At 38.1% G+C, this 21,539-nt stretch overlaps 1 protein-coding gene across 1 annotated transcript; it reads left to right on the top strand.

The window, feature by feature from the left end:
• The first annotated feature begins 963 nt into the window (after nucleotides 1-963).
• On the top strand, nucleotides 964-21,464 carry LOC112047937 (uncharacterized). The gene is made up of 6 exons (XM_024085253.2): nucleotides 964-1,404; nucleotides 13,508-15,823; nucleotides 16,470-16,667; nucleotides 17,142-17,283; nucleotides 20,108-20,320; nucleotides 20,922-21,464. Exons 1-6 carry the CDS (start codon nucleotides 1,342-1,344, stop codon nucleotides 21,008-21,010), a joined length of 3,021 nt encoding a protein of 1,006 aa, XP_023941021.1. The 5' UTR covers nucleotides 964-1,341; the 3' UTR covers nucleotides 21,011-21,464.
• The last annotated feature ends 75 nt before the right edge of the window (nucleotides 21,465-21,539 follow it).

The raw sequence follows: 21,539 nt of genomic DNA, 5'->3' as shown, positions 1-21,539 counted from the left end.
ATCATCTTCGAGCTGTGTAAATTTCCCGACTGTACCTATATTTATCTGTTGACTATACTTTGTTTAGTCTGGATTGAAGTTTGACTTTGACTCTTCCATTAAGTTTTGATAGTGGGGTCACACGGCAAGCTTGCGCAAGGAATTGCTAAAGAGAACCCGATACCGCCACGGTTCGGTTAACAGATGGCGTTGCCAATGTTCTCACCTCGTTAGTTCACTCCATGTAATATTAATAATAGCCCGCCAACCCGCATTACAGCGGCGTGGTTAGTCAAAACTCCACATCCGCCTGTCCTATGGGAGAGGGAAAGCTTGTGCTCTGCAGCATATGGTAATAAAATATGATACTAGTTGTATTTTAATAGATATTACTAGCTACTTTCAATATTTAAGGTGTTTAATCTGATCAATTATAATTGAAAATTAGCATCTATAATTATTTCCTTTTTGCTCAAAGTGTATGTAACCTTAACGATTTTTATAGAATCTTGATTTTAATATTTTTATTTTAAAGCGTCAAATTCTTTGATTTTTTTTAATATTTTCTCATTTTAATTAAGTTAATAAAAGTAGCCGTACGGTGGCTCATTCGAAATATCTAAGATGATAAATTGCAGGACGCTTAAAACCGCTTCTAATCACTTTTACGATAAACGCAAAGCTAAACATGTTAGAAACATGGCCGCCCTTAGTCTATAGGAACGCAATCATACTTTGTGACCGTTATTTCATAGTCCGATAATAACATTTTATTATCGTCCTCAAACACGAAATAATCCGCAACTTCAAGTTATCGATTTTACAGCGACACTAAAAACCTACATTTTAATCAGAATAGCCCGTAATTATTTTACGCAACATTTCAACTAACATCTGCAGAGTAAAATTTTTAACGAATCTCGATACCTTTCGAAACATAAGTAGGGGCGGCCGGAGTAGGGGTGGTAAAACGAAGCGACGTTCACTGACGATTGTAATGCCGCTGGGACTGTCCTCGCGTGAAGCCATTGCCCGATATCACACTTATTAAAAAAAAAAGTTGCGATTAAAAAGTTACATGTGCGTTAAACTTAAAAGAAATAAAAACGAAACGCATTATCTATTGCTTTGAATTTCGTTAAAAATTCGCGCGTAAACTTTCGTATTGACATTTGAAAAAAGAACTGTTGGTTTGGTTTGGTTGGTAATTGTTTAATAAAAAAGATTGGAATTTATTTTTAATTTGAAAAGTGAAGTGAACTCTTGTTAATTGGGATTCAGTGCGTGGAAGCCGTGCTGTGACAGACAGGCTGACAGTGTTGTGTGATGGTACTCTGCCGCTCTACCGTTTGAGAGTGCAGCATGAGGGGTGTTTATTCTTTTCTGCTGTTGGCGCATGCTGTGGCCGCCATTACTGGACCAAGGGTTAGTACCATAATATTTAATTATTATTTAGTTACATACATTTAAAATAATTTACTAATAATAATACCAAAGAGAAAGGAATATTTTAAAATAAAGAGGAATTACAGTTTCAAAAAAACTTTAAAAAATTTAATGGGAATTTAAACTCAACCACTTATTATAAAACTTAAGTATTTTTTTAAACTAAAGATTTTAAGGGCTGCTTAGACTAGTTTGATATACTTACCTATGTATCGGTCCTTATCAAAAATAGCTTGTTGTTTTTGTTATCACCATCTCAGTATAAATAAAAAACCGTTACATTATTTTAGTGACGGGGTGAATAACCTATTGATTATTAATTTGTGCATTTTCTTTTTTTATGAAATTTCAATTGGACCTTTTATTAATATTTCCTATACTAATATTATAAAGAGGAAAGATTTGATTGTTTGTTTATTTGCATTAGAACTACTGAACCGATTTTAAAAATTCATTCACTGTTGGGAAGCTACACTATCCCCGAGTGCTATAGGCTATATATTTTTCCTCGTATTCCTACGGGAACGGGAGAATCGCGGGTGAAACCACGTGGCATCTGCTAGTATTTTATATTTTGGCACAACACAATAGCATAATCATTAAATTTACCTAGTTATCGGAGACTTTAACAGCTTAATTAATTGGGATAACACTTTTCTTTTAATTATTTTACATCTTAAAAGTTTGACGTATGCTAGTTGACATATACGAAATTGAGAAGTAACAAATGTTACCGGGTGCTTACTGGTGGATATCTTATAGGTAGGTAAATGACGTCTTGTCAATTGATTTGATAATAAAGACCAAGACCAGCTGGGAAAATTCAGTCAAGCGCTAACTTGACATCAAAAAGAAAACAAAGATACATTCGGACCAGGATACACAAAGCGATTTATCTATTTAAATCTATACATAAATTCACAAGTAAATACATTATATGTATTCAGATTAGTAACATAGATAAAAATAAAAAGATAGAAAGTTTATTTAACGAAAGATAAGCGGAAAGCGAAGTGACAACACGGTTACGGCACCTCGATCACGACTACGGAGTTATGTGGTAGAGTTACGACGTTTATGTAATCTTTTACCTTTTACCTTTGATCTTTTACGGAAATTGTGTTAAAATTATTAAAATTAGAAGCTTGATCACATAACTTTAACTATGTCTTTTAACTTACTTAATAACTCATCCGTTCTATGGTGTACCTTTACGTACTAAGTTTATAGACCCATATTAGATAGAGATTCGATTTTTTATTGTAGTTTATTTTACTCCCTGCACTACGTGGATTTTTGAGGTTAGTGTCTACCAGCAAAGTCTTTTTCGGAACATAATTTGGTCCTTCGAGCCGGTTAATACGTTGATACCTTTTTTTTTTTTTTTTATTCTTTACAAGTTAGCCCTTGACTACAATCTCACCTGATGGTAAGTGATGATTCAGTCTAAGATGGAAGCGGGCTAACTTGTTAGGAGGAGGATGAAAATCCACACCCCTTTCGGTTTCTACACGGCATAGTACCGGAACGCTAAATCGCTTGGCGGTACGTCTTTGCCGGTAGGGTGGTAACTAGCTACGGCCGAAGCCTCCCACCAGCCAGACCTGGACAAATTAAGAAAATCTCAATCTGCCCAGCCGGGGATCGAACCCAGGACCTCCGTTTTGTGAATCCACCGCGCAAACCACTGCGCTACGGAGGCCGTCAACCTCCAGGATGGTTATACGTTTTTTATTTTACTTTATGCCTGTACGGAACAATTAACTATGTATGTACGCGATCCGACACATCGAGGGACCACGGCAAAGTCACAGGAGTTGTGGAGGTTATCATCATCATCATCATTTCAGCCGATGGACGTCCTCTGCAGGACATAGGCCTTTTGCAGGGACTTACAAACATCACGATCCAAAATCCTTAAGGATCGCTTTTTTAACTCTCATTTATTTATTTACATTTTTTATTTTTTAACAATGTTAATATACAAAATACAATACAAAAACACTATTAATTTTTTTTTTAATTTTGAGTTTTTTATAATTTGACATTTGAGTGCCCAAGCAACTGGTGGTCAGGGCTCCAGAGTGAGGTCCTCCTCACAATACGCGCCGTCTCAAGAATCACTGCCTTCTGTATCCGACTCCTTGATCCAACAGTTAAGTGAAAGCTTCTTAAGATGTTGATCGAAGTTTTTCGCTATAAGACCATTAACTAAACTGAAACTATCGGAACAATAACAGTTGACTCAACATTCCACATGGCGGTAATCTCGTGAGCAAGGCCCAAGTATATTGATACTTTTTCTTTTTCGGCTTTTTTAACTAGATTTTCGTCATGTGGAACAGTAATAGTCGTCATCAACCCATATTCGGCTCACTGCTGAGCTCGAGTCTCCTCTCAGAATGAGAGGGATTAGGCCAATAGTCCACCACACTGGCCCAGTGCGGATTGGCAGACTTCACACACTCAGAGAATTAAGATAATTTTCTGGTATGCAGGTTTCCTCACGATGTTTTCCTTCACCGATTGAGACACGTGATATTTAATTTCTTTAAATGCACACAACGGAAAAGTTGAAGGTGCATGCTCCGGACCGGATTCGAACCCACAACCTCCGGAATCGGAGGCAGAGGTCATATCCACTGGGCTATCACAGCTCACAGTAATAGTGTGGATCGTTTATTAATAAGGAATTCATTTATATTATACTGAATTGTCACTTAATATTAGGCGAGATTGCAGTCGAGAAGTAGTAAAAAATATCACGCACACATACTTAAATCTCTCAACCGTGGTCGTATGCTAAGCGAGTACTTTCTTCTCACAAATATTCACAAGTTCAAGGCGTTACGTAGCTCCTATACGTACACCTACTTAATAATTAATTTAATCTGAACGCGTTTGTATGCATCACATGCGTGATACAGATGTATCATTGTTCATAATTATTTTAATACCTGCTCTAACTAATAGTTTCAGTTGGTCCAATGGTTACTGGTTAGTGTTTTTTAATTTAATTTTTATTCTTTACAAGTTAGCCCTTGACTACAATCTCACTTCATGGTAAGTAATGATGCAATCTAAAATGGAAGCGGGGTAAATTGTTAGTTAAAAGGATGAAAGTCCCTTTTGTTTCCTACACGACATGCCTCCCACCAGCCAGACCTGTACCAATTAAGAAAACGACTCAGCCGGGTTTCGCACCCAGGACGCCCGTTTTGTAAATTCACCGCGTTACCACTGCGCCACGGAGGCCGTCAAAAAAGTCCGGTTTCTGACGACAAGGGTCGATTCCTGGTTCGGGTATAAAATTTTACTTTATTCCAAGAATTTCTCAACCTGGAGTTGGGAATATGATGTCACACCATTATTTCATTATGTTCGTTACAAAATCAAGGGGCTTTGCGAAGAGCTTACTTATGAAATATTGGGTTTTTTATTTTTATCCTATTAAAGAAATCCACGTCCGGTTGACGTAAGAAATTGTCTTCGCTTCGATGACGCTGTGCAGAGGTCAGTGTTGGCAAATGGATGTTGTCTGTGGTTATGTCATCGTCCGAGTCATAAAGGATACACTTCGAGAAGATTTTATGTAGTTGAGGGCGTTTAAGTTCAGATGGAGGTACAGCTTATTACGTGAATTATATTGAGCGAAGAAAGGGAGTGTGTGGCGAACTCCTTCGTTCGCCCACTCATAGGCCATTTACATTTTCCATTTCATATTTATTTCATATTTAGAATTCTCTCGACCGCACATGCGTAAATAGATTGTTTATTGTGATTCATTACCAGATTACCATTCCACCAATCCATTCCTCTTCACCCATTTAATACTAGTTTATTTTATATCCATAAACTTTTATAATCAGTGCAGTTTATAAATAAATCAGTTTACAACATTGCGTCATTTCTTTATATTAATATACCAACAATAAAATCTCAACGGCCATAATATGTTAACTAGTTTTAAAAGACGTCCTTAAACCTACATCCATCTGTCACAAGTACGGGACTTCGCTCAAGGTTATTCTCTGCCACTCGAGGTGCGAATTACACATTTTTGGTGCGAATTGTTAGACCTGGTAGGGTTTCATTCACTAATTGTTTTTTGCCCTATAAATCCACTTCAGATGTCAACCTGTCTTCGACACTATATAGAATGGTGTGATTGATATCGTGTCCACACACAATAAGTCACTGAGACAGTCTCGAGCCTCGCTTTAACTACGTACATTATCTTCACAATTAACAATTATTAATTTTCGTTAATTGTTATACGGTGGTGAAAGTCTCTGTACGTTATTATATAAAACAAAGTGTCTTTGTTATGCTATTACTTATTCAGTTCAATTTTGTGGATTAATTCATGGATAATCAATTAATAATTCATGGATTACCAGACATGGCTTGGTTGTTCCTGTAATCTGTATTTATTTAATAGGTGCAGTAACTATTAAACATTTTAAGGGTTTAGTACATACATTCCTATATTTAATCTTTGTTGCCTCGTTATCCAGTGCGATGGATCAGGAGGTTTTAGATCAGGCGTCGACAGGTCTACAAATAACTCGTCCTTAAATCTGACGGAGTCGTGATAGCCCAGGGAATGTGACCTTCGCCTCCGATTCCGGAGGGTGTGGGTTCGGGGCCTCCCTCCAACTTTTCAGTTGTGTGAATTTTATGAAATTAAATATCACGTGTCTCAAACGGTGAAGGAAAAACATCGTGAGGAAACCTGCATACCAGAGATTTTTTTTTAATTCTCTGCGTGTGTGAAGTCTGCCAATTCGCATTGGACCAGCGTGGAGGACTATTAGCCTAACCCCTTACATTCTGAGAGGAGACTTGAGCTCAGCAGCCGAATATGGGTTGATAATAATGATGATGAAATTTGATGATCGGCTCTCAGGTTGTTGATCACGCAACACGTAAAAGGAATCCTACGCTGCGCGACACTTCCTGGTTTACGGCCCGGTCTAGACCTTTCTGCGATATAAGTACGTAACATCTATTACCAAACTTCATCTAGTAAAAAGGTGTAAATTTAAAAAAAATTAAAATTATTTTACCTATGGAAAATTCGTTCAGTAGATCCAGAAAATACTCCTTACAACCACTCCTTTTATGTTGAATATAAAACAAGAGATTATAATAACTTCATAAAAATTTCTGTACGTGATAAGTATTATCTAGCAAGAGAATTATGTCCTTAGGGCCCAGTCACATAGCAACTCTTTGCCAGAGACTCTCAATGGTTGTTTAATAGTGTTTTCGAAGGAAGTACGTAGTTAAGGGCTAACTTGTGAACCATAAATGAAAAAAAGGTTACTTTGCAGATACATAGGTAAAATATTTGCACGAAGCTAATCTCTGCCATTCTACATTCTTTAGTTTCTGTTAATTAGTTTAATAATTAATATAAGAACTAGGAGACATTTGACGGCCTCCGTGGCGCAATGGTATCCGCGGTCGATTTACAAGATGGAGGTCCTGGGTTCAAACCCCCGCTGGGCCGATTGAGGTTTTCTTAATTGGTCCAGGTCTAATGAGTGGGAGGTTGCAGCCCTGGATAGTTACCACCCTAACTGAAAAGACGTACCGCAAAGCATTTTAGCGTTCCGGTACCATGTTGTGTAGAAACCGAAATTTTCATTCAACTCCTAGGAAGTTAGCCCGCTTCCATCTTAGATTGCATCGTCACTAACCATCAGGTGAGATTGTACTCAAGGGCTGACTTTTAAATAATAAATAAAATATACTCGAGCTTTTAATTCATTACACCCGTAACAAAATAAAAAGCTAAAGCTTAACATGTGCATAAAAATCTACCCAATGGTTCATAATCATCCTCATTAACAATGTGGAATGTTGAGTCAACTATTATTGTTTCGATAGTTGTTTCAGTCAATGGTCTTATAGCGAAAAGCTTCGACCAACACCTTAAGAAGCTTTCGCTTAACTGTATCAAGAGTCGGATACAGAAGGCAGTGGTTCTTGAGACGGCGCGTATTATGAGGAGGTTCCTCACTCTGGAGTCCTGACCACCGGTTGCTTGGGCACTCAAATGAGGGAGGGTTGATTTTTTTTTATAAATTTTTAGTAGTGTTTTGTATTTTATATTTATATTGTTAAAAATTAAAAAAAAAAGAACTAATAAATGAATGAGAGAAAAAACATATTATATTCAATTGTTGAGCACGAGTCTCCTCTTTTAAATGAGAGGCCTTAGTCTACTATACGCTGGCCAATTGCGGATTGGCAGAATTCACACTCGTAGAGAAGTATAAGAAAAAGAAAAGAAGAAGTGTAAGTAAAATCTCATGTATGCTGGTTTCCTCACGATCTGGAAGGCAAGAACAGAAGTCATATCCACTAGGCAATCACGTTTCTCTAATCTATATTTGGTGCATCCAATGATTAGGTACTTATATACTAATGTTTTTTTTATATTATGTTTATTTTATTATTATTATTTTTTATGGCTTTAAAATATTGAGGTAAGAATGTATATTATTTAAAATTAATATTGAATAAGTATTAGCACATAATTCTGTGGTTTGTGTTACATTAACCGTCTGCGGTTACAGTAAGGAATTGTAAAGGATTGCGTGGTTGAGGAGTAATTATGTAACATTCGTAATCCGAATTATTTGGAATCGATCTACGCAAGTGATATCGGTATTAGAATTGCAAACATCTGTCGTGAAAAGAGATTCGTATTCGTAATTTTCGTTTCGTTAATTGAATAATTCACTTCGAAAGGAGTGTTTCTTTGCAGGAGTTTATTGTACTATGTTGTTGTCATTTAATAAGAATGATTTTTACGCGGTTCCGGCGGATGATAAATGAAATATAGGAGAAAAGTTTTCAATTATTAAAAAAACTATTATATAAAAATTATTATATAGATATCAAAAATATATAATACATCGTGTTTGATGTCATGGGCGTTTTCTTTTGGTTTACCTAAATTGAAAACTATGAAGTCTTGATGACACAAAACCATGAACATATTGCTGTCCTTATCCTACGCGAAGTGTGATCGTCACATGTCTTCATTCTTCTCACCTTCAACTCCATTTCACCTTTCATGAACTAATTCTCTCTATTCCTCCAAAACATTAATCATCACTCTACAACTGTCTCTTCTTTGGTATTGATCTCTTTTACTGTAACATTTTTTTTTGCATTAGACAGCCGAACATAGAACCTTCTTTTCGGAAGTCGGTTATTAAAGTTTTCGATTTGCATATCACACCTAAGCGAGCATAACCAATCTAAATCGCCCGCAATGTTTGCCTCCACAATCCACAAGCATACAGTAATTATTCGTCTGAGTCCACAAGTCATAACAACGTTTAGAAACATGCACGGAACGTTTTCTAATCGTTCGAAAACAAAGATGATCCGCCGAGACGCGCGGCGAATCAGAATGCCCGTCCGGTTTCCACAAAACGAAGAAAGCAGCGCTCTCACTCACTATTAGCAATATTACGTTATGTGCTTACTGATGCTATTCATTGTGTCTTCAATACTTATTGACTACTGTGTAATATTTTTAAGACCTCTGCCTCCGAATCCGGAGTGTGTAGGCTCGAATCCGGTATGGGGCATGCACTTCCAACTTTTCAGTGCATTTTAAGAAATTAAATATCACGTGTCTCAAACGTTGAAGGAAAAACATCGTGAGGAGACTTGCACATCTGAAAATTTTCTTCTCTGCATGTGTGAAGTCTGCCAATCCGCATTGGGCCAGCGTGGTGGACTATTGGCTTAACCCGGCTCATTTTTGGAGAAGACTTAAGCACAGCAGTGAGCCTAATATGGGTTGATAATGATGATGTAATATTTTCACTCATGTGTATCTAATGTCAGATTGAGCTGAAATATCTTAGAACGAAAGCCTGCAGTAGCTTTTAGCCGCTATTCTATGAAGGCTTGACTTATTATATCTAGACTTGTCGTTGTTCGTAGATAGCTTTGGAAAGTAGCAGGTTTCAAGGGTCCAGATACTCAATATTGTCCAAGTATAAACGTAATTTTTCAATATTTTCTATTAGTATAGCACGATAAATCACGCGTCCAGTCACCAGACCCTAAGCTGCAACCCTTCGCTAGAGACTTTTCTCTTGAAATTATCTTTAATGACTTGAAACCGTAGTATTTGGAAGTCCATGCAAGAAATATCTTTCGGCTGATAATGATGAAATTATGAAGATACGGCAAACATAACTGGATCTTTTAAATAATTAGACTTGACTCATAGTTGTGATTTTCTATAAAGAAATTGAAATTTGCAAGAATTCCTAATCCAACGATAGTTTCCAAAAAAAAAAAAACAACAATTTGCATAAGCCAACAATAAAGCTTGAATGACTGTTACGAAATGCCTGACCTCTTTGACCTTTAAAATCAAAAGTAACATCCGACGAAATCGAAAGCATGCCGCGCCCGCCACATTACACATACGCCATCGTGAAAGTGCCGCCATAGCTTCTGTACTCTATGTAGAGTCTACACACTATGGGCGTGTGAAACTTAAACGAACGTTAGTGCGAAACTTTAAAAAATACAATTTAGGTACCTACTTAACTTTGTAAAGTTCTAACAGTCCAGTAATAACTTGGGTCCAGGGACAAAATATTAATATTCATAACCCACTATGGTCATGTAGGTCCGTGATAATCAACGCCAACGTTAACGTCAGAAATCTGGCTAAAGCGTAGCTTTTAGTGTTTTTTTTATGTTCCATGCCCAGCCCCAAGAAATGACATTTCGACAGGTCACGTGATCAAGATCTGTCATTCCCATACATTTTTCTAGTATTCGAAGTGTTTGCGATCGTAGAAAGAGAAATGACGTGCCACTTGGCTAAAGGGGCAGATCCGACAAAAAGCCCTCTACATAGTAGGTAGGTACGTTCAACACCAGACCATCCTCAGGAGATTACTCTACAATGTTCAGTTGCAAACTTAGCAAATTGGACATTGTGGATAACAAAATAAGTAACTCAATTGTACCCTTCGAAAAACTTACACAAAAATGACATTTTTCGCGTGATACATCGCTCAGTGTAAATAAACGATACGTAACGGTATCATGTACGTTTAAAACCGGTTGGAGAAGGTATCACCACAACATAGTGTTATGTCATTTTTTTAAAGAAATAGGAAGGAATGCTAATGACGGAAAAAGTCGTAATTTACCGGTTGTCTTGTCTCATGTAAAAAATGCGGTTGAATGTGTTCTAAAGAATTTCCATTGCGCAATCTAGATAATCCATCTACAATCTACACATCTGAGTTATTACACTCTTGCAGAACCTTAGGAATTAGGATTGTGTACAAACTTCGTCCTAAGTAACTAGGCAAGTTACCTACTCGTAAGTATATGTATATATATACTCGTATACCGAACTGTAGACTTCGCGGGAAAAGAGCCATGTATTTAATTTGTGTATTAGATAGACATATATTAGAATAGAGATTGAATTGAAACCAAGATAATAAAAAGATCAACCTTTATCCGTCTGCTACAATAATAATTAAATTATACCTGCTTAGTTTTTAGTAAAACACAAACAATAATAAATAATTTAATAAAACTAAAAGGAAAACAACATTACTTTTATTAAATTCGATTCTTCATAGTTACTTCGTCCGTTAGATTAAGAAGTTTCAAGAACGGATATTTTAGTCCTGATTTTAGGCCATCTACACAGATTTTAAAATGGCCACAGAAATCTAACTATGTAATCAAATGATGTTTCTTTTTCTGATATTGTATGTGCCGTATATTAGGTTCCTAGATGGAACCTCCGCAGTGCCATCGTCTGTCCTGTACCAACTCTGTGGGTCAATCTCGACATTACAATCTTAACATTGCGACGGTACGCTGATGTCTGACCGGAAAGCTTACTTGTTTTAAGGGAAATTGACTGCAGTTCTAACAATAAGCTTATTAAAATCACACAGGCATTTCCTGACACCGTATTTTTTTTTTTTAATTGGCTTAAAGTAAAACTGCACCATATTTTAAAAGTAAAATAGTTTTGTGTTGAGTGTGATTTATATTCTTAAGATTGTTATTATTTACTTCCATTCAAACACATAAATGACGCTTGTAGAAGTGTAATAAACACTAATTATTGTTGTATTGTGTGCATGTACTCCCTAAATTATTGCTCCTATTAAATGTGACAACACTGTTTATTTTTGTACTCTGGCAACTCTCTGTCGAGACGTCATTCTCTCTCATTTTTTTACCTTTAAGTCATCGCCATTTACATTAATTGTTGTATCTTATAAATGTTAAATGTTATTACATAAATGTGATTCAAGCTCAAGAAGTTTTATTGTCTATCTGCCCCCGTGCCAAATTAGAACAATTATCGATTAAAATAAAAGCGAAAGGTTAGGAAATATCGAAAAGCACTTGACATACCTACCTACAAGGTGTTTAGCAGGGAGTTAGTTTTTAGTCAGAAAACGACAAACGTTCGCTAAGAACGGATTTGCGAGAGGGTCGGAATAGGCGATCAATGGGCGGACGAAGTCCCTCGCTTTCGAGTGTTTGATATTCACTCATTTTAATTAGTTCCCAATTTTCTTATTTTAAATGAAAACTATGCTCGATCTGAACTGAATTATTTATTATCCGACGACATTATGACGGTCTCGTTGAGATGCTATCTTCCGTGGAGATGACGCCAGCCCCACTAGCCAAGTGGCACCTAGATTCTCTTTCTACAATCGCTAACGCTTCGAAAACTAGAAAGATGTATGGGAATGACATTTGCTATCGACAGGTCACGTGATCAAGATCTGTCATTCCCATACATCTTTCTAGTTTTCGAAGCGTTAGCGATCGTAGAAAGAGAATCGACGTGCCACTTGACTAGGGGAGCTGTATATCCAGCGTACAAAGGCGGTATTCCGTGAGCGGGCAAGAGCGTACAATTTTCTCACAATTCACGTACAAACATCGGTTAGTCCGTGACGCATCAGTAGCACGAAAGTGCATTCTTTGCCGCGAGATGAGATCTAACATACTTTTGTATTCAGTTTGTTTTTAAACATCTATCTATTTTATTTGTATTTCATAGAAAGTGTTATAGCTCACGCATACAATAATCTCATCGTTAGGTGTTAGGCAGGTACGTAGGTACCTACATAAATAGTATATAAATAATGTTTATTTCAACACATTTAGGTACACTGCTTTTATAGGTATCTAGGACGCCACGCGGTTTCAACCGCGTAAATCGCGTTCCCGTGGGAATACGGGCGTAAAATATAGCCTATGACACTCACTAATAATGTGGCTTTCTATTGTTAAAAAACAAATCAAAACCGATTAAGTAGATCCGGAGATTAACCCCTACAACCTCACAAACTTTACCTCTATAATATTAGTATAGAGTAGGTATAAAAAAATTATGTCTAAAGACGTCATCTTCTTTTAATGCCTGTCCAGCTAGCGAAGGTTAGCGGTCTGTGAACTCGTAAGACCTCTTCCTTTCGAGGCGAAATAATTGTGCAGCACTCGCGATACCAGTTCACACTCGGACGTTTCATTATCATCATTATCAGCATATTGTAGCGCTCTATGCAGATCCCCTTAGAGGAGAGTAGATGTTAGACCAACCACCGACCCGCCTCAGGGATATAAGAATGTTCTGTGATCCAACCACTGTTCTGTGACACGCTAAGATGGCGGGATTAGGGCGATAAATGATAATGTTTGATTTTATAACGACCACTATATCAATGAAAATGACCGGAATCAGAACCAGAATGGGCTTACGTCCCATCCCACCTATGAAGATTTTTATAATAATTTCTTAATAGAAAGAAAACCTCACCGATCCAGGATTCTCGTACCGGAAGCCACTGGTTAACCACTGAACCAACTAAAGGCAGTAAAATATTAGTTAGGATACTGAAATTATTACAGTACGTCTTAGAACTATAAATATCAAGATGTGAATGCGTTCGCATTAAATTAATTATTTAGTATAGCTACGTATATTCGTTGTAATACAGCGAGTCGAATACTAACAAAGTGTTTCTTTTCATTTCAGATAGAAAATGAGTTCGAACGAAGCAGGCAGCCGGTGTTGAGTCAGACAGGCTTCAACGATCATCAGACGAGATTTGGACCGTCTCCCTCACTTCAGACCTTCCAAGCACAACAGGCTGTATTGAGCAGTCCACCGCCTCCCATACAATTCCCTCAACCGATCTTCCAACAGCAACCTTACGTTCCTCAATTCAACAATTTGTTGCCATCCCAAAACCTTCCCTTGCAGAACAATAATGGTTTCCATTTCAATCAACCAACCATCAATCCTCCGATAAATAGCTTCCAACAAGTTCCACAGCAAAATATACCTCAACCAATCCCAACGTTGGCATCGTTCCAGAGTAACCCGCTAACACTATCACCACAAACGTTCAACCAAAATTTAAATATTCCTCAGCAGAGGCCAACTCAGGCAGCTTTCCATCCGACTGTGGCTGCCGTACAGAATCATGCTTACAATGGCCCAAATCCAATTACAATTCAAGCAGCCCCGAATCTAGCTCCTCAAAATTTCAACAATGTTCAAATTCCATTTCAATCAAGCATTAATCAGGCGCCTTTACACTCAAATGGACAATCAGTTGCTCAACTGCGAGATTACTATGAACAACAGTCGAAAGAAAATCTTGAAAAATTAAAAGAGCTTCAGGAGAGACAGCGAATCATACAAAAGCACCAAGAGTTTGTCCAGAAACAACAGCAAAAGCAACAGGAAAAAGTTGAGAAACTTCATGAAGAGTTCATAAGTAAGCAGGCGACAAAATCCATACCGACATACACGACTACTGAAAACTATGAAGACTTCTACAAACAAAATCAGGAGAAACGCAGACCATTGCAACCACACGAGACGGATTTGTTTAGAAAGGCCATTGAAATGTACGAGAAGGAACACCCAACTACCACGACAACAACGACAACAACAACTACAACGACACCCCGTCCCCGACCTACCGCAAGATACAGGACACGCCCACCCGCCAGGACGAGGGCTCCTCCACAAGACAGAAGCAAACAAAAACTTTACAATGAAATTAAAGATCTACTCGAAGAGAGCGACACCAAAGGCTTTGATGACAATTTGAGAGCTAAGAGCGTTGCTTTACTCCAAAAACCGGATATCCTGAAACAACTTAAAGTAGCGTTAGCCGAAAATCCTGAAGATTTCAACGAGAAGAACTTTTCTTCGCGTGAAATATCCTTAAATGGACAGAAATTTGAAGTAATAAGAACTAACAATCCTAATTTAATACCAAAAGGCGCGATAGCTGCCGATAGCCCTGATTTAGGTAAATTTATACAATCTACCCAAGAGCCTCAAAAGGAGAGTCGCATATCATTCGAAGATTTAACGAAAGGAGTTTTACCGCCTGGTGCAAACTTTGAACTCATCAAACAGGCTGACAACGGTAAACTGGAAGAAGTTTCCAGAATACCTAACACACTTCAAAACAAAAAGAAAGTCACATTTGTATTCCTCGAAGAACAGGACGACGGTTCATATAAAGTTAAAGGTGTGAAAGCTAACGGCCAACAAACTGAAGAGGGCCCTGAAGTAGAAGATATATTAAACAAAATAAAGAAAGGAGAAATACAACTTCCCGGCCCGACCAAAATTTCTAACCCCGCATACACATCGACCACGGCGAATCCATCTACTCAATCGACTGATTATATCGCCGAGTCATCTTATCATCCTTCGAGTTACCCCAATTATGTAACAACATCTAATTATGGTACTTCTGGGCACACTAATCCAATACAGAGTACGCCACCGCCTACGTATCCATCATACCGTAACTCTATAGCTACTTCAACAAAGGCCACTCCGGTCATACAGACCTTCCCACCTTCGACTCGAGGCACCACCACCGAGGCTCCACAACCTAGATACGTAATCAAATCTTCGACGCCAACGTATAATATAAACAGAAATAGTTACAGCCCACGAAATCCTTTCCATAGCACCACAGTATTAAACACTACTCCAGTATATACAACCAGGTCAACACCTCAAGATATTGTCGTCATTGGATCATCTAGCACTATTTCACCAAGCTATGAAGAGTCAACTTTTAATTCCAACTACGCCAGAAGTGGAACACCTGATCTAATAGATATTTTAAAAGAGAATGGTCTATTTGCGACAGCCAAATATTTGAAGCAGTCTGGTCTAGATGCGATACTAAATGAAACGGGACCGTACACTATTTTTGCTCCAACAGACAAAGCCTTCAGGACATTGTTAGTGCAACTCGGTGGACCTGATAAAGCTGAGGAGAAGTTCCGCGACAATCCCCGACTGCTCAGTGGGGTAAGTTAACGCTAGTAAAATATTAACGAAACAAAATCATTAGCCGAATTTGGCAAATAAACTTATCATCGCCGTAACTTTTTTAAAACAATAATTGGCTAAACAAGCAGGTAGCCCTTAAATGTTGTTAATATTTTGGCATGCAAAGACCACGTACTAAAAAAGTTGCTGCCCTTCTTCCATCTAAAAGTGTGCGCTAGTAGCTCACATGATCACATCATGAAAGCGACTATAGTCTGGCAAGTTCGTTGATAACACTCCCATGATATGCGGGCGACAGGGGGAAAGACTGCGCGGATGTGAAATCGCGCGTGTGGGGAAGTGACGTGCATCAGTCGTGGGTTTTTCATTCATCCCTACACGCCCCCCGGCCCGCGCGCCCCATTGGGAGTGTTAGGAACGAAGTTACCAAGCTATACCTAGGTATTACTCTAAAAAAGTTTCTTCGTCGCGTTCTTTAGACAACTATTTTCAAATTCATATAAAAAACAGGTAACTACTGAATTCAATTTAGATAGTACTTTATCTTAGCCATATTAATGTACAATTACAGGCATTATTTTGAATTCGTTCGAAACTGAACACCGTTATAAAATTCAAAATTAGGTTTGCATTTGAAATTTTCCACATATATCTTTTTCCTTAGTTGCTACTTCACCACGTGATCCCTGGCGCATTCGACGTGGGTTCCCTCCAAGACGAGATGACGGGCGTGTCTCTGGCGGGCACGCAGCTCCGAGTCAACCAGTACGACATGCACGACGTGGAGTGGAATGAGGTTCGCGTCACCACCATCAACGGCGCCAGAGTGCTGGATGATAAGAAGGATATACACATCCCGCAGGTACCTTTATTGCATTTTTTTAACAGGTAGGTAGATACAAGTTATAAGAAAAGTACCTAATTTTATATTAGGCTGATACTGATAGTTGCTTAGCATCTTGGAGATGAAATCATCAGTAAGAGTCGGTAGTCAAAATTCCGTGGTTCGTAGATGATGATGATAGATAATCGTTTACAAAGTCATTTATCACTCTGAGATCTAACTCACTCTTCTGTAAGCAGAGGAGAACAGTCCAAAAACCTCTCTTACAAAAAATGAAGCCTGGCCTTGTGCTATTTAAATAGACTGATAATAATAACGATTGATGATAAAGAATCCACAGCGAAGCAGGCCTATTCCTTGCTTTACTTTACTATGATGTATAGTCCGTCCCAAACATTTTAAACCGCTATGTGACCTGCGCTGGTAATACGAATCGTGTTCAGAGCAGACTCGAAGGCCGGCAAGATTTAACCAATTGTAACTTAATTCCAGGGTATAGCGCACGCAGTGGACCGAGTGATGTTCCCGCTGCCAGTGGGCGACCTGGTGCAGACGCTGCAGGCAGACCGGGACCGCAGATTCACCACCTTCCTCAAGGCTATCTTCGCTAGCGGCATGGCTGATATGTTATCAGGTAACCGGATGATGTTCCTGCTGCCATGATGGGCGCATACGAGCAATCTCGTGAAGAGCGGAGTAGTTCCAGTCCCATTTCTTTCGTACCAACGCAACTAAAGAGATAGCGATATTTCCAGTTACGCTGCTATTGGTTGATATTTGTAGGTATATTTATCTTTTCGTTTGGTCGCATGTTAGACCTACTGCTGCAGACACTGAAGGCGGACCGAAACCGCGGATTCAAATGGATAAAAAGTATATGCTAGAAGTTAGAACGAGAATCTGCAATAGCCATACTCATTTTCCACCTTATCCACCTTACATAGTTAAAGATTGTGACAGGGTATTCTTATTGCCATTGCAGCATATTTTCAATGTTTGTTTTAAGAGTTCGTTCTATCCAGAAATCTGGAAAACGTCTAGGGTAGTGCCTGTTCCCAAAAAAAGCAAAAGCTTAGAAGTAGGTGACTTTAGGCCTATCGCAGTATTGTCAGTTTTTGGAAAATTGTTTGAATCAATATTGGAGAGTCGAATAAGAAAACAGTTTGAATGCCAACTAACTGATGTCCAACATGGGTTCCGGGCAGGTCGATCAACTTGTAGTAACTTGTTGGCATTTTGGACTTATGTCACTGGGGCGGTTGATGGTAGTTCACAGGTTGACGCAGCTTATTTTGATTTTCAAAAGGCGTTTGACGCTGTTGATAATGACGTACTTCTTAATAAGTTTGCTTCTGTTGGATTTACGCCATTACTACTCAATTTTTTCTCCAGTTACCTAAGAAATCGGCGGCAATACGTTCAGTATGAGGGACATTGTTCGGAACCTTATTTTACTCATTCAGGTGTAAGTCAAGGAAGCAATCTAGGACCATTGGAGTTTCTAATATTGATCAACGATTTGCCGAATGTGATTACCCATGCTAGGTGCCTACTGTTTGCAGATGATTTGAAAGTCTTTCATAAGGTGGAACGCGTTTCGGATGCCAAAATTTTACAGAACGATGTTGATAACGTGTTGCAGTGGTGTACTCGTAATAAATTATTTTTTAACATTAATAAGTGCTCCGTCATTACATTCAGTCGAATGGTTGAACCGATTGTAGTTACTTACAAACTAGGCGTCACACATCTTTCGCGTGTAACGACGATTAGGGATTTGGGAACAAATATGTCAGAAAATTTGACATTCCGTAGCCATATAAAAGATATATGTACCAAAGCCTATAGGACTCTAGGGTTTGTGCTTCGCCAGTCACAGCATTTCAAATCTGTTGAAGTTATAAAGCTTTTGTATAATGCATATGTGAGGAGCAAACTGGAGTGCAATTCCATCATATGGAATCCATTTGAACATAAGTACGTAGATATGGTAGAAAAGATCCAAAAAAAATTTATTAGATGGCTCTACAGAAAGCAGTATGGCTACTCAGTTGGGTACCCTACCATATATCCAAGTTTATTTCTCCTTGGTATGACCGGGTATGACAAACTGAAGTTAAGGCGTAACGTAGCTTTATTAAAATATATAATAATTTTAATTCAGGGCAAAATAAGTAATTCTGTTGTGCTAGAATCAGTAGGTTTGCATGTCCCGGACAAATACGCCAGTGCGCGACGTCGCCATTTGTTTGCTATACCACATGGCAGAACAAAAGTGACTCAGCACGCACCGGTAGCGCTGGCGCTGCGCCTGCTCAATGATCTAACTGGTAACAATTTGGAATTGGACGTTTATCACTCTCCATCGCCGATACTTATAAAAACCATTAAATTATTATTAATGGAGTAGGTATAGGAGATTCGTTTTCCTATTTTGTTAAATTGATATGTATGTTATTATTATTATTATTGATTAATGTTTTTGTTTTTTAATTAGTATTTCTTTCTTTCTTTCTTTTCTATTTTGTGTTATTTTTATTGTAGTTTGTAATTTTTTGAAGTGTTATTTTTGTTGTAGTTAGTAAATTGTGTATCACCTGTACCACAGTAGATATAACAAGCCTGTACTGTTTTGTTAGTAATTATATAAAATTATAATGTATATTTATAGCCCGGGAAGACGAATTGGGCAACTGTAATGTCTTCCCGGGTACTGTTTAAGTAAATAAATAAATAAATAAAATAAATAAATAAATAAATTTTACGAAGGCTGAGATATTGTAGCCTATGGTAGTGAATTATGGAGTTTCGGCCAAGAGTCTGGACACTTAAAACGTGCTACCCAGACCCTTCCAAACAGTGGCGTACATAAGGTGTTTAACTAGGTTATGCACTATGAAATTTGAAAATTCCTTGTCCAGCGATGTATTCCGTTGTCCAACATCGGTTTGTATTGATTCCATAAGGCAGGCAGTGCTTTTTTGCATTTATGAAGTGCACGCCACTGCTTACAAACCCACCACAGTTCAACTTCGTCATCATCAACCCATATTCGACTCACTGCTGAGCTCGAGTCTCCTCTCAGGATGAGAGGGGTTAGGCCAATAGTCCACCACGCTGGCCCAATGCGGATTGGCAGACTTCACACACGCAGAGAATTGGTATGCAGGTTTCCTCACGATGTTCTCCTTCACCGTTTGAGACACGTGATATTTAATTTCTTAAAAGGCACACAACTGAAAAGTTGGTGGTGCATGCCCCGGACCGGATTCGAACCCACACCCTGCGGAATCGGAGGCAGAGCTCATATCCACTGGGCTATCACGGCTCTCACAGTTCAGCTTAGGTACCTAAAACTCATGATAAAAGCATAGGCTGGCTTTCACCGCAGTTTGAGTGCTTTATGTTCTGTGGTATCTTAGTTCAAATGTTAATGCACCATTGTTTATATTTTCCAGAGAGCAAAACATACACAGTATTCGCGCCAACGGACGCCGCCTTCGCGCGACTTCCTCCATCAGAACTATCACGCTACTCCGAGAAGCCTGCTGCCAAGGCGCTGGTGGCCAAACACGTGCTGCCCGGGACTTTGTACAGCGCGGGGATGCGATACTACCAGCTGAGAAACTCTATGGAGGACTCTAAACCGTTGACCTTGCAGAAGAGTTCTGGTGAGTCCTCATTTACGACAGTTTTGACTAATAGAGGATGATTTTTGTTTTGGTGGTAGTTTATGATCAACCGTTTGTTGACGACAGACTATTGTAAAATAGTTTGTTTTTTTAATGTTTGCGATATTTTTTGTATCTTAACTCCAAAATAAACCCTTTAATATCGATTGACCGCTTTATTATTCATCTATGTCTGTCGTGTCGACTCTGTATTCAGAAAACATGTAGACCGTGGAATTATCGAGTTGACAACCGTCTGGGCAATACGCTAAGCAGGCATTGTTCTCTTTAGGTACATAACATTATAATTGTGACTTATCACAGAGATTTAAAGAGCTTTAAATATCGAATGAAGATGTACAATTAGAATTCGGCTAATTAAAGTAAAGACTAAAATCGCTAATATAATAAAAACTTGGAGGGCATTTCCAAAATTATAGTGCAATTTTTTTCGTAGGTAGTAATGTTTCCACACATGAGCGTTATTTTAATAAACATTAGTAGATTTTTTTTAATCACGGGCGATTTCAGTCTCTTTTATCAGTAGCCAAACTATACTTAATAATAATACTCATATTTTAAAACTACCGTCATTTCACAGGTCGCATCAAAGTGAACAACGCGCAAGTGGTGACGCACAACATCCCGGCCACCAACGGCGTCATTCACGCCGTGGACACGCTGCTGTGAACACGTCCGCACTACCACCCGCCTGATTAGATATAAAAACTATTACTTAGAGTTGCCACTTTTTTTGAAAAACATCAGTATTTTTTTTCTGCAACTGTCAACCAGTCTAAAACTGGTACTCTAAAATCAAATTTTCGAATATCCGCGCACCATTGCTGTATTTTTTAACCAATTTCTATGTGTTGAATTTGTTTTGCTCGCAAAAATCCATTATTATAAAATAATTTTAGTAGAATTCAAATTCAGTTTTAAAAATCTTCAATTGAATTAATTAAGACTGCTGTAATAAACTGCACATAAAAATTATTTTGTATTTCAGCAAATATTTTATAACATATATACAAAATACAATATTCCAGTCATTTTACATACAAAATGCTTAAAAGATAACTAAAAGCGGAGACAAGCTACTAAGATTCAGAGTCAATATTACTATAGAATTCAGACTATTTAGTTCGTTTAGTCGAATTTTTACTGTACCTAATCAAATAATATTACTATAATAAACCATAATGTATTTCAAAGGCAT

The sequence above is a fragment of the Bicyclus anynana genome, chromosome 3, assembly GCF_947172395.1.
Source record: "Bicyclus anynana chromosome 3, ilBicAnyn1.1, whole genome shotgun sequence".
Classification (NCBI taxonomy): Eukaryota; Metazoa; Arthropoda; class Insecta; order Lepidoptera; family Nymphalidae; genus Bicyclus; species Bicyclus anynana.
This window is presented reverse-complemented; position numbering and strand designations above follow the sequence as displayed.